The 14,184-nt window shown below is 36.1% G+C and overlaps 1 protein-coding gene across 1 annotated transcript in view; it reads right to left on the bottom strand.

Annotated features, from left to right (window-relative positions):
- Window positions 1-14,184, bottom strand: part of KDM4C (lysine demethylase 4C) — a 366,544-nt gene that overhangs the window by 139,763 nt on the left and 212,597 nt on the right. Inside the window, exons 13-15 of the mRNA XM_024558285.3 lie at window positions 6,459-6,640; window positions 4,682-4,895; window positions 2,764-2,840 (exon numbers count right to left, since the gene is read on the bottom strand). Of these exons, the coding sequence (XP_024414053.2) occupies window positions 2,764-2,840; window positions 4,682-4,895; window positions 6,459-6,640 (473 nt within the window). The remainder of the gene's footprint in view (window positions 1-2,763; window positions 2,841-4,681; window positions 4,896-6,458; window positions 6,641-14,184) is intronic.

The following is a 14,184-nucleotide window of genomic DNA, read 5'->3' as shown; positions in this document are numbered from 1 at the left end:
TAGTCATGTGCTATATATTAGATCCCTAGAACATATTCATCTTGTTCTACATTTACCCATTTTCCCCACTCCCCTCACATCCGGCAATCACCTCTCTATCCTGTTTCTATGAGCTCCACTTTTTTTTTTTTTAATGATTACACATAGAAGTGAAAGCAAAACTGTTTATTTTTGTCTGACTTATTTCACTTAGTATAATGTCCTCAAGGTTCATCCACACTGTCACAAATGCCAGGATTTCTTTCTTTTTATGGCTGAATATTCCATTGCATATACATACACCATATTTTCTTTATCCATTGACCCATCAATGGATACTCTTTTTTAAAAGAATCTTTAAAACAAGAACCACCACATACAATTCTCACATATACCTTATGAGAATGACACAAGATGTTTCAGGGTTCCTTCTTCTTATTCTCAAGATTTTTAAAGCACTCATCACAAAAGGATATATAATTAAGTAGAGCAGTCACATTTGTTGTATAAATACATAACCCAAGCAAAATATGCTATTGGAGTATTTTGCATTCATGATGAATAAATCTTACCTTCGCAAAGTATATTTAAAAAGAAAATCCCAGGAAATAATTAGGAATTAGAGTTAGTAAAGTACATACCAGCAATGAAATATCATCTAACCTCCTAGCACTCTTAGAGTTCCATTAGCTCCTTTAAAGCCTCCATTTCACAGAAAGTCTAGGGCTCCACTGGAACCTCAAATTGACAATGTCAGAGTGATTCTTAAAGAAGTCAGGTCTAGGGTATTTTAAATGCAATCATTCCAGCCACAAAATCCAAAGAATCATACTCAAGTGTTTAGTAAAAATTAATATTGCAACACTTACTATCACACTAAATAAGGGTGTTAAAGACAAAATATCAATGTTAGCAGTTGCTTTTCTGCAATGCCTAAACTGCAATTCAAGTATTTCTCAGGAGAAAAAGATTTTAAATAAAGCTTCATAGATAAACTTCACTCAAAATGGATAAATTAAAAAAAAATTAGCTTACGGTGAATCTGCATTACTTCCACTTAGAATTAAGAAATTATGTAGTTTGAACAGATCATTGTAAAGTTCTATTCAAGAATTCCATTTCTATTACAAGTTGAAATATTTATATGGTATCGATATTAAAATAAAAAGACTTACTGTATATCCTAAGGGTGCAGGGGTTAAGATTAATATAAAGATGTTTTCAATCAATTCCAAAGAGTGATTAATCTAAGCATTTCCTTCTTAAGACATGCTTAAGGAAAACAGCTTAATTAATTAGAAGCAGACTCAGAATCAGGGCGAGTGGCCTAGGTCTGGCCCTGGCTCTACCATGCACAGAACAGTGGTACCTTTGATAAATAACAAACTGCTCAGTGTGTGAGCACAGGAGCCAGGTAGTAACCATGGACGGAACAGAAAACTCTTCATGCCTTGGTGAACTGGAATAGCATATCTCTAAGCCTATACCTGAGGGTAAATGAGAAGACATCCCTGGTCAAACTGATTCTACAAGCTTTTCTTTGGCTCCTATAATGGGAATAAGACCTGAATGGTAAACAAAAGTTGAATATATTTATTATAAGGACTTCCTAGCTAATTTACAGATTCTCTACACTTACATAGTTTTGGTTATCATAATGACCACACTAAAGGACATACCAAAATGTTTTCTGGACCCACTAACGAAAAGTCTTAAGTTGGATATTTAACCTCTAACATCGAATACATCAGATTACTCCAACTAGAAAAAGTGTCACCTATTTCCCCTTCACTAGCCAAAGTGAATGCCAGCAAAATAACATTCAGAGAGACATCCCCATGGACACCTTTAATTTACAGCTACCATGTGTCTATTTCAAGATGGAGAGTTAAACATACATAATCATGTCATAAATTTTCATCATGCAAGGCACGTTCGTTATTCTGTCCTTCAGATTTTTAACTTTGGATGCAAGGAAATTTAATTCAATGTCATTAGCAACCACTGTCAGTAGCAACCATAGCTACTATTACAATCAAAACCATCAAGCCGAGCACTTGCTCTAAGATCAAGAGTGAGGAATATGGTGTTGAGGTCTGACAGGTTCTCATCCTCAGGAATGTTTTGACATCTCTTGAGAGAGAAGTTTTTAAGAAAAATTAAGGTAGCACACAATTAAATGGCAAAATAAGGGACATACTTGATTAATGAAATAGGACTCAGTGCTTGGATATTGAGCTAAAGTTTCAACAGAGTCCAGGAAAAACAATTTACATGAAGAGGAATCTGTGTCCCCCAAGTAGCGGATCATTTGTTGTTGCAGGGTCTGCCTCAAGTTCACAGCAAAGCCTGGGACAAGAGAACTCTAAAATGTGTTGAAATGTGAATACATGAATAAATAAATGAGGGAAGTCCTCACGCTAGTTGAAGAGTTATATATGAGCATAGTATCCTCAGAGAAGATCCCTACATTAACTATTACTTTGAACAGTTATTTTCAATAATTGCAAAAGAGAACAATATTTTGGACCTGCTCTGATAAACTGTCAGTCTCTATAGGTTCCATGGATAAGGAACCTATATCCTTAAACATTTATTTACTATTTCTAGAATGAATATAGGGCAACACTGTGGATGATTTAAAAAGACAAGACCAGAAATACAGTAAGGGTGGAATTGCACACAGAAGTATGTGCACAATCTTACCTTACCACTAGATTTAAATGCGTCCACAGTGAGTAGAGTGAGAAGAGGAGCTAAGAGATAGTAACATAAGCTACTTACTGCTGTCCATGCATTTCTTTTGCACCGGGCACATAACCATCCATCAGAGATTTCGTGAGAAGGGATACCATAACAACCTACAAAATAATAACATGAGTTAACAAATTAGGTTTTTTGCATTGTGACAATATTAGCACTCGATAAATAAAATTGGAGCAACTGCCTACCACACAATTTTTGATTCTTAGGATAAAACAAAGATACTTTTGGTTCTCATGCCTCACATCTAATAGGATATCAGTCCCACCAAATATGAGAGTGGGTTTTAATCATAACTAATGCTCACAATAGTTTTCATAGAGAATACTGATAATTCTTTTATGGGCAATAATAAAATTTCTAAATTTTCTTGTCTACTCTTTTACTCATGCAAAACATTCCAAAGTAAGTTGTAATTCATGAAGCAAAGTTTAGAGAAGTTTTAAAATGAAACAACTAAACTTTGACATAATATTTTTAAATTGCTATAATTTGAAATTATACTTCAAAAAATATATTTAACTAGCTTCAATTTCAGTGATAGGGACAGAGGGTGCACAATTCATGTTTAGGGATAAAGGGATGTGTTCAATTCCACTTGTCTATTCCGTACATGCCTGGCTCAAAATAACTATGTAAGGACATAACTGGTGATGCAAACACATGCAGCAATTATACAGAATCAACCAACTTGTTACTCTGACCTCTTGAAATAAGAGGATTTCATATATTTAAATAAGTAATTTTTATTGTCACATTTCTGTAACATTTGAGATGGGAAGAGAAAATAACAGAACTGTAATTACCTAAAGAAAAGTCTATCATAGTTAAGCAAAACCATAAAATGATTTAGTCAAGCACATGTTTATAAAATATTATGGTTAAACTGCATAGCTAGTATATTCAGAAGTCAAGATTAAAATCCTAATTTTTTTGTGAAATGGTGCTTTGCCTCTGATATACATATAATAATGTAGGGTGAATGTGTGTATGTATGTTACAAATTGATATAAATATTAAAAAAATAAATTGATATAAATATAATAAGGTTGCTATAATTTTACTTCAAGCAGATATGTTCAAATCCTTTGAGGTAGCTAATAGTATCCAATTAATAAATGACAAGCAGTAAGGTTGGTTCAAACCTAATGTAAGACTGGTATTACACTGAGGTAAATACAGAAGCTAATACCTATGGTATAAACCACTGAGACTACACTGACAGAGATAAACGCTATATAAGTATGTTAAAAGAATGTGGTTTGGTAAGATCTATAATATTAAAATATTTTCAAATAGACTTGTAATATATAAAGGTCCCTTTTACATATTTTACAGGATTTACATGGCAGGTCAACTTAAAAAATCTACTTACCACTTATCCAATTATATAAAAATACCAAATTGAGAGAGGTCTGGAGCCTAGCTATCTTAGTCCTGGGGAAAACACCTGCAATGACTTCTCCCATGAAAGGCAAAAGGGATCTCCCTAAACTTAAAAAGAATAAAAATTTAACTCATTAACTAAATTTACCAATATTTCCCAAAATCACCAATGAAGAGAAATGAATATTCCTCTTTAAAAAGCCACAAAGAAAAATAATTACGAATCAACATCAGATATTAAAATTAAGTTTTTAAAAACTATAGCTTAAAATAAGTAAAATTCAAGCATGTAAAAGGAAGTGACCCTACGTCTAAAGCCCAAACAAACGAACAAAAATATCCAGACCTGCTCTCCACTGACATTGTATAAAACTGGAGAAAAAAAAGAACAATTATACGTACTCATACATTCATTAGAAAAAATATGAGAAAGAATGATCTAACCATTAAGAATACCAATAGTTCAATGCAACAGCTTTGAGAGGTTGCAAAGAGGTAAGAAATGAAGACTGTGAAGCCAAGAAAAGCCAGCAATTAATGGAGATTCATTTACTTGCATGAACCCGTACGCAACACTTTGCACAGGAAATCAGAAGGCTTGTTCCGTCCTCTTCCAGGAAGGCATTAGGTGGAGAATATTCTATATTTTCTTCGCTATAAATAAAACACATCTCTGGAATGAGGGGCTTAGTCTTTCCTCCTGAAGTAACCACTTTATCTGGTATTGTCTGCCATCTAGAATCGTTTTCTTCATTGCTGTTATCTGGCTGAAAAACACAGGATTTCCACATGAGTGAAAAACACGGAAAAGAACTCATTATATGTTCTGATCACTCAAATCTACTAACAGCTGTTCCATCCACTATGTTCTTTTTGTCCCTCATGCTCTTTCTGTCCTCTGTGCATCTGCTTGTATGAGAAAGTATTAGCTACTAAAATTACATTCTTACATAAATAGTTCATGGAAAGCACCAGTTTTTCTGATGAATTTTTTTTCATTTCTTTATTTGCACTACGTTAACAGACTTGGTTTCATTTATTGAGAATCTTACCCAGTAACACCTGAATGGGGTGTTTTAAAGAACTAAGTTTAAATCCATGCAAAAGTATTGAGAGAGTTTTTGAAGGGTTCTGCATCTCCACAGAGTTTGAAAACATCAAGACAAAAAGATCTGGTACATGTCACTAAATAAAAAATATAACGCACAAAACAAGATTATCATCTCTAATCAAAATACATAAAAATATTTACTGTTTACTTGAAACTCTAATTAATAACTACCTTATTATCTCCAGAGACCTGATATTAATAAATATCCCTACATCTTACAACTTCAGTGGGAATTTTTTAATTATTGGGCAAATATTACACGGAGATTATGTTATAGAAATAAGAATCAAGAAAAAGTGAAGTTTTTCTAAGAAAACAGAAATTTAGTGGCTTAAAAGAAAAACAAAAATGTTTGTCACTCACCAGGGCCACATTCTAAGATGAATACTCTACTTCCTCTATTTATAAGGTTTAAAAATGTGGCATATCACTGACTTACATGCTCTGAAATATCTGAACAGAAAAGCATTTACTTTACATGGAACTCTAAGATGTGATCTTGAATAAAATGTTTCCAATTCAATTAATGAAAATATAACCCAGAACACAATCTTCATATCAATATACTGCATTATATCTTAAAATAGATCAGGTAATTCCATCACCCTTACTAGATTCCTAAAGATCATTTTGTCTGTTAGAGCTGGAAAACGTGGCCCTTGGTGAGCTAAAATGTAATTAGTATAATGGATATGGAATGCTATTGAAAACATGATGTATAGCTGGCGTCATGCATAGCTGGCTGATGAGAGTAAGCTGGACAATTCACTCTGAATTGAATCCTGCTGTGTCTTTTGCATGTTCCATGTGGCAAGACAGAGAGACACTTTAAATGTGGTCCCAGAACTGACATCTATATTATTGACAGTGATATTTTCAAGCATAAAACAGAGACTAGGTCTAATATCTCTCTTTTTAAGCTTTAAGTTCTGTGTTTCTTAGTGAAAAGGGTAGGAAAAAAGGTTGGAATTGCCCCTTGCCTGAAATAAACCAAGGTCAACAAATAAACTGATCATTTATTCAAAAATGATGAAATGTCTCTCAAGTAGTGATTAGAAATTCTGTTTGGGGCTCTATAATGGCCATTAGCTACATAAGTATTAATGTCTTCCTTTCCATGTGCATCCTTACCTTACAATTATTCACCTGTGCTTTTACGGTAGCAGAAAGTATGTCAGTGAAAGGAAACCTTGAAGATGATCCCCTCCATTCTCATTACCTTGTAGTATGGCATGAGGAGAGCACAGATAGCACAATATGGCTCCATTCTGCCCATGGCTGCATTATACTCTTGTTCAGCCACAAAGTTTGGGGACTTCGTCTGCCAAAGGTGGACCAGAGGCTTTGCCCAAGATTCTGTTTCTTCTACTTCCTCCTCAATTGATGGAACCTCAGGCAATTCTTAAGAGATAGGGCATGAAAACACAGTGAACATGACACTCAGGGAAAAACAACCCTGGTTATAAAAGAAGCAAACATTCCAAAGTGTCTGTGATATTAATGTCAGACAGGAAACCTAGTTTATCTTTCAAATAGATTCTGAGAGAAGTGAAACATGTTTTTTTCACCCTCCTCATCCTCACAGACTATATCTGATCTGGTGGCCAGACAACTACGTCCTTTTGACACCATCTCCTTCCCTGCCAGGAATAACTGAACTGTTCCTTCCTTTCAACTCCACTAGATCCATGTTTCTACTGCTACTATTAACACCTCCCATAACAAAATCGCTTATAAATTTGAGATAATCTCCAACTAACAGAGGAATTTGCTAGGCCAGTAGCTGCCTTACCAATATTTTTAATTTCCTCACCTAACATAGTCCATAGTTCAGTAAAAATGTACTAATTGGACTTCATTTAATTAACTTTTAAGCTCAAGAATTCACAACAAATAACATCTACAGAGCATCTATCATATGCCAAGCAATACAATGACATTACATGGATACAGAAGATAATCTCTATGTAAAATCTTATTTGTTCAATATGATGCCCCTAGAGGGTCAAATCTCTTAAGCATGTGTATCTGTTAACCTGAAAGGGTTAGATATCTACTCCACAAAAATACCATTTTAGAAAACTTTATAGAAAGGAGAAAAATACAGAAAGACATAGCAGGTTAAGAGAATATTCTTAGTGCCAATAGCAGAGCACAATATATCAGAACAGGTGACAGCAACCACAGCCACATCTAGTACTTAATGTCTACAACTGTGACACATTCTAAAATTCCTCACCAGTAGCTGTCTTATGAATAAATAGTGTGGAGCAAAGTCCTCATCCCCCAAGCATGGGTGGTCCTGTGCACCAGACTGCTCTAGCCCTTGAATTGTGGACTTACTTATTTTAGAAAAAGTCAAAACAGATTTGCTTAGATGAAAAAATAAGAAAAGCTGAATGAGACTAAAGATAACTCAAAGATGTGAAATGCCAACTGAAGAGTTAAGGAAAGTACCTGCTTCCATATTGTTATTGGTGATGGTATTATTATTATTATTATTATTATTATTATTAATTCTTTATCATAGAAAATGCTTAGAACTCAGCCATGGGTAGTAGTTTAAAAACAAAACAAAATGTAAGAACATTCGTCTATATGGATTTGCAATGCAGTAATCTGACTCTGAACACAAACTGCTTCCACCTCAGTTTTCCTACAAAACAAAACATTAGAATACTTCCTATAAAGACCAAGATTTGAAAAATGAAAGATGGAAGTGAAAAGTTACCCATGAACTTGAAATAACATTAAATCCTTAACCCATAGGCTATTATTTCCCACATATGTACTAAGAATGGGATCTAAACAAAAAGAAATCCTTGAGTTTGGGTAGCTGTTGCTACTTATTGGCACACAATAAATTTATCTTACACTTGCTTTATTATAAAAGATTAAAATACACAAAATAGATGATGCTCTTACCCCTTTATTTGGTCATAACAGTGTAAGGAGTCATCAAAATATTTTTAGGAATGAAGGAAATACTATTTAATTCCTAAAAGCCTAGAATAAGAAAAAGTAGTAGAAAAGGATAATTCCTAAGAATGGAAAGAGAGCAGGAGATGTAAGCAAGGGCTATGTCAAGACACAACCTAGGATAGCCTATGCAAATTGGGCTTGTCCTCAAACCCTCTCAACACTGACCTGGTAGAGGACCCTGGTCTATAGTTGTTATCCACAGATTGGGCCGTGCTCTGACCCAAGAGCATTTGTCTTCTGTTTGGATGCTCTCCGAGCCAGAGTATGCACTGAACATTTTTCTTAGTAATATTTTTTCTGTTATATCTCATCAAGCAAGGAAAACAAAAAAATAAACAAATGGGACTACAGCAAGCCTCAAAGTTTTTGCACAGCTACTAATCAACAAAGCAAAAAGAAAACCTACTGAATCAAAGAACATATTGTCAATGACATATCCAATAAGGAGTTCCAAATTTATAAAGACCTCAGACAATTCAACACACACACACAAATTAAAAAATGGAAAGAGGACCTGAACAGATATTTCTTCAAAGAGTACATACAGATGGCATATATTATACATAATACATATACATAAAATGATGCTTAACATCACTAATCATTACAGAAATACAAATTATCACCTCACACCTGTCAGAATGGCTTTCATCAGTAAATCAACAAATGTTGGCAAGGATATTAGCAACAGTGTTGTGTACTGTTAGTGGGAATGCAGGTTGATGTAGCCACTACGGCAAAGAGTATGGAGGTTTCTCAAAAAATTTAAAATGGAACTGCCTTAAGACCCAGTGATTCCACTTCTGGGTATATATCCAAAGAAACCCAAAACACTAAATCAAAAGAATAACATATGCACCCACACATGTTTACCGTAACATTATGTACAATAGTCAAGCTGTAGAAGCAACCCAAGAACCCATCAACAGACAAATGACCATAAAAAAGAATGAAATCTTACAATTTGTGACAATATGGATGGACCTACAGGATAGTATAAGTGAAATAAATCAAACAGAGAAAGACAAAAACCATATGCTTTGACCTATATGTGCAATCTGAAGAACAAAAAAAGCAAACACACACAGATGCAGAGAACAGACTGAGGGTTTCAAGGGCAAGGAAGTTGGCAGGGGGCACCGAATTTACTAAGTGAAGTAAGTGAGGGGATTAGAAGGTGCAGAGAGGCGGGTGCAGAATAGTCATGGGGACATAGGGTACTATAGGGAACCTATCTGCCTGGCAATGGCAAATGTAGCTCAGCCCTAAGAACCTGTAAACCAGGCCTGCATTATACCTAGGATGCTTTGTGACTTGGTGTTGCTAAAACTCCCTCACCCTGAGTTGGGGCAGCAAATGCTTCCTGCATATCTTTTAAGTAACTTGAAGTCTGTGCTAATTCTCCCATGGATTGAAGTATAACCAGACCAATTACTCTTATTGTTCCCTTGCATTTGCAACATTTTTTCCTTGTGAATCTGTAAGTTGTAATCAGTAACATCCTTTCCGTTGCTACCCGTAAAAAGTAATTATCTAAAGCAAACCTAAGTATAATGAATGAAGACCTTCTTTGATGTACGCTATTAGAAAGCCAATAAAAGCCTGTCCAGGCAAGGGTCAGGGTGCACTCCTTTTGAGAGAGTGGCCATGCCGTCCCTTTTTCTCCACAGGACTTGGCAGTCTGTGCGAATTTGTCTTGTCTCATCCACAACGCCATGGACACTGCAGGCCGGTGTCCGCATCAGAGTATAGCACAGGGAATATAGTCAATAGTATCTGTGGTGACTATGGTTATACATAGTCCCAGGTGGGTAGTGAAATTATCAAGGGGATCACTTCATGATTATGTGGCTGTCTGGCCACTGGGCTGTGCACCTAATACAAAATAATACTAACTGTAGTTGAAAATTTTTTTTAATTCAAAACCTTTAATTCTGAAGGTGTGTGGCTTTGGGTAAGATAGATTCTTACAAAGTTCTTCATAAATTCTAAAGTGATATATAAATGTATATATTATGTAAAATCTACCCACTCATCTTATTTTCATTTGACCTGTTGGTCAATTCAGTGCTCCAATATTTTATGAGGGGAAAAAAGATAGACTGCGTTTAATCATGAGTTTACGATGGCGACTATTTAGATTTTAATTTAGCTTTAAAAGTCAAAAATATTAGCATTTCCTGAAATTTCCTCATCAAATTATATATCCCTCCTCTATCTCAAATAACTCTTGCCTATCCTTGAACCATGGCTTTGTTCAAGCACAGGCTAATCATGGCTATTGCCTTTCCCAAATTTATTATATTCATATAACTACAAGTCTCAATCCCTTAGGGAACTAAGAAAGTTCTGGGGGAGAAAGTCTCTTCAGGATACCTAAACACTCTCACTATCTTATTATTCTAAATGAAAATTCTGCCTTTCAGTCTCTAAATATCTTCCTCTACCCTCACTGATAGTTTCTTTTGTAGTGCACCTTCATCAATTTACTTAAAAAAAAAAAAAAAGATGGCAGGGCCACATATTATTAAGCAAATAGACACTGTAGGCATTCAATGAATACCAATGTCTTTATTACTATAATTATATCCTTTGTCATACTAGCAATCAGAAGATTGAACACAGCTATGAGCCTCATCCTGGATGCCACAGTGTGCTGTAAAATGGAGAAAGTAAGACAAGGGAAAGATCCCTTGGTTTATTGTATGAAAGTTTGGGAAACCTGTGAAAAGATTACCAGCACATAATTCCCTTATTTCCCAACTGTATTCTCCATAAGAACAAAGAAGAGCTAACAGTATTAATGACAGTTCTCAAAGTAAGGTCTGTGGACTCCAGGAGACACACACACATAATTTCACAGGGTCAGTATGGTCAAAAATGTTTTGATAATAACATGAAGATGTTATTTGCCTATGTCACCCTGTTGACATTTGAAATGGTGATACAAAAGCAATAGAGGGTAAAACTATGCCTTAACTTGAGAATCAAGGCAGAGGCACCAACCCAGTCATATTCTTTATAACCTCCTAGTGTGTGTAGTGAGTAGGGTAGGGGGATCAGTTTCACTTAACAATGCCTTGATGAAGCCAAAAGGAAAGAAAGTACCAATTTTATTAAATTTGCAATAAAATGAGATGTATGAGGCAAGTACTTCTGCTACACCCCGAAGTTCAATAGTTGGAGAAAGCACATGTACAGTTAGCTGAATCACAAGTTGATTGAGCTCCTTTTTCAGGTAGCACCATTTTTACTTGAAAGAATAATTAACAAACTATGGGCATTCAGACTTGGGTGACTGGCAGGAATTTTCATGAAAGTGAATAGATATTTCTGGTCAAGATGGCACCATAAGCAGACATGGTTCACCTCTCTGCACAACCACATCAAAATTACAACTAAAACATACAACAACCATCACTCAGGAATGTCAGAAATCTAGCTGAATGGAAGTCTGACAACTACCAAATCAAGTTGAATGGAACTCTGACAACTACAGAATTAAAAAAACCACATCCATCCAGACTGGTAGGAGGGGTGCAGATGCAGAATAGGCTGGTCCAACACCCATGTGGATAAAAATTTGGGATGGATATCTCATGAGCAAGGACTCCCAGACCCACACCAGATCCCCCAAACCAGGATTCCAATGCCAGGAAGATAAGTCCCTACAACTCCCAGCTGCAAAAACCAGTGGGGATTGAGTCCATGGAAGAAACTGTTGGAGCCTCAAAGAGTTCCTCTTGTAGAACCCACAGATGGACTTAATTAGACTCACTCCCTCTGAGCTCCAGCACGGGGTAGGAGGCTGAAAAGCACCCGTGGTATACAGGGAGAAACTAAAGTGTCTGGCATAAAGGCAAGCAGAGGCCGTTGTTCCTGTGCTAAACCTTCCCCTACAAAAAGCCAACAGGCTGGTGCTATAGCTACGTGATGCCTTGGAGATGTCCAGAGGCTCTACCCCACCCACTGACTGGCCCACCCAAGCTGCTTTTCCATAAGAATGGCTGGTCTAGGCTCCTACATCCTATCAAACAAGCAACAGCTGGCTTCAGTGGGCCCTGGTGGCAGCCAGGTTAGATTCACAGCTTGGCTTCACCTGGGAATCTCCAAGCCCAGCACAAGTAGCAACCATCTCACACTGCTTTACAACTCAGGCAGGGTGCCCTGGACAAAACACAGGTAGGGGCTGATCTTGGCCTGCATCACCTGGGAAGCGTTTTCCTGAGTTCTGTGAGCCTTTCTAGCAAATTATCAAACCTGAGAAAGGAGCTGTAGGAATCCCCTCACCCCCATATTTTATAGCCCACTGGTCAGGAGTAAGGACTAGAAATTGTGAAACTGAGCCCTTAACCTGTGGGAATTGAGCTAATGCCAAGTTGTTAGTGTCCGAAATGAATTAAATTGTAGGATACCCAATTAGTATCTGGAAAGTTGGAGATTGGCTGATTAGGGAAAAATAACCCACACGTTTGTTATCAGAAGTATCCTCACTTGTAGTACCCAAAGGGATAACTAGAAATGTCTTGATGAAATGTAAGTATAAAGTCTGGAAGTCAGTAGTACGTTTGATGCTAACCCAATGATCTACAGCAGTCAGAAGGGTTGCAAGTGAGACTTGATCCTACGTAGTATTTGAGGAGGAAGAAACAAAGACTACAGAAAGTTGGGAGCTCAAGGAATCCTAAAAACTTTCTGGTTCTAAGAAGAAAGTCAGGCTTGCTGCAATTCACTCCAGAATCTTAAGATGTTCACAGAATCTTCTTAAGATTTCTACTTAGACTAGTTTGAGGTATATCCCATTAAAAAGAGGACATCTTTTTCCCCCAAATTATTAAAAATCCCCAAGGTATAGTGGGGGCTCCAGAGAGAAGTGATCTTAGGGATTATTATAGATACATACTTTGAATTTTAATGATTAAGTATTTATTTTCATTATTTTCTATATGAAGCAATTTATGAGGCTTTTCATATAAATGTTTATAGGTTTAAAAAGCTTATATAAGAGTGAAACTAAAATATTAGTTCAAGTGATCATAAGATTAAATCTATGGCAAACATTGTACTGTTAATGTAATGTAATCTAATAAATTAGGTAAGAAATGTCACAGAGGCCCTGACTTTGTGTTCTAGACCCATGATTATTTAACTATTCTGAAGTAAGCATTGCTACAAAAGTAGAGCTCTAATACAACTCTACTAGAATGAATTAAAATAGTATTTTATTTATACAATGTTTTAAAGTTTGCTTATAATTCAAAACTTTATTTTCTTCATCTGCAAAATGAGTATAAGGTTATCTAAATTACAGAGTTTTCCAGCAGGTTATATGTGATACCAGCCATAAAGGAACTACTTACTAGTATGCAAGACCTAGTGCTTCAATAGATGACGGAAACAGAGTCTGCCACCTCAAAATATGCCTTTTAGAATATGCATTATTCTAAGCTTTTTAAAAAAAATCCTCACCTGAGGATATTTTTATTAATTATAGACAGAGAGGAAAGGATGGGGGGAGGGAGAGAGAGAAACATCGATTTGAGACAGAAACATTGATCAGTTGCTTCCCATACACGCCCCGACCAAGGATTGAACCACAGCCTAGGCATAAGCCCTGACCCAGATCACACCCGCAACTTTTTGGTGTACCAGATGACACTCCAACCAAACTCCAACCAAATGAACACCCAACCAAGGCTAAGCTTATTTTCAAGAAACAAAAGACTCAGGAAAAACCTTTAACCTCCCTATAACTGCATAAAGGAAATTTAGAGGACCTGCTCCAGAAAAGAAGGTATCATCAAAGATAAGTGTAGTTTAATATGAACTACTATGTGATAGGGAGGAACACAGCAAGGCCCCTTTAATCAAAGCTCCATTGTTAAAGATAGCCCAGCAAACAATTATTTACCAAATATTAGCCTTTCCATTAGCCTTTCTCTGTTAATCTGTCTCATGTTAAC

Source organism: Desmodus rotundus, chromosome 1 (assembly GCF_022682495.2).
Source record: "Desmodus rotundus isolate HL8 chromosome 1, HLdesRot8A.1, whole genome shotgun sequence".
Taxonomy (NCBI): Eukaryota; Metazoa; Chordata; class Mammalia; order Chiroptera; family Phyllostomidae; genus Desmodus; species Desmodus rotundus.
Note: the sequence above shows the minus strand (reverse complement) of the source record. Positions and strands in the feature narration are given on the sequence as shown.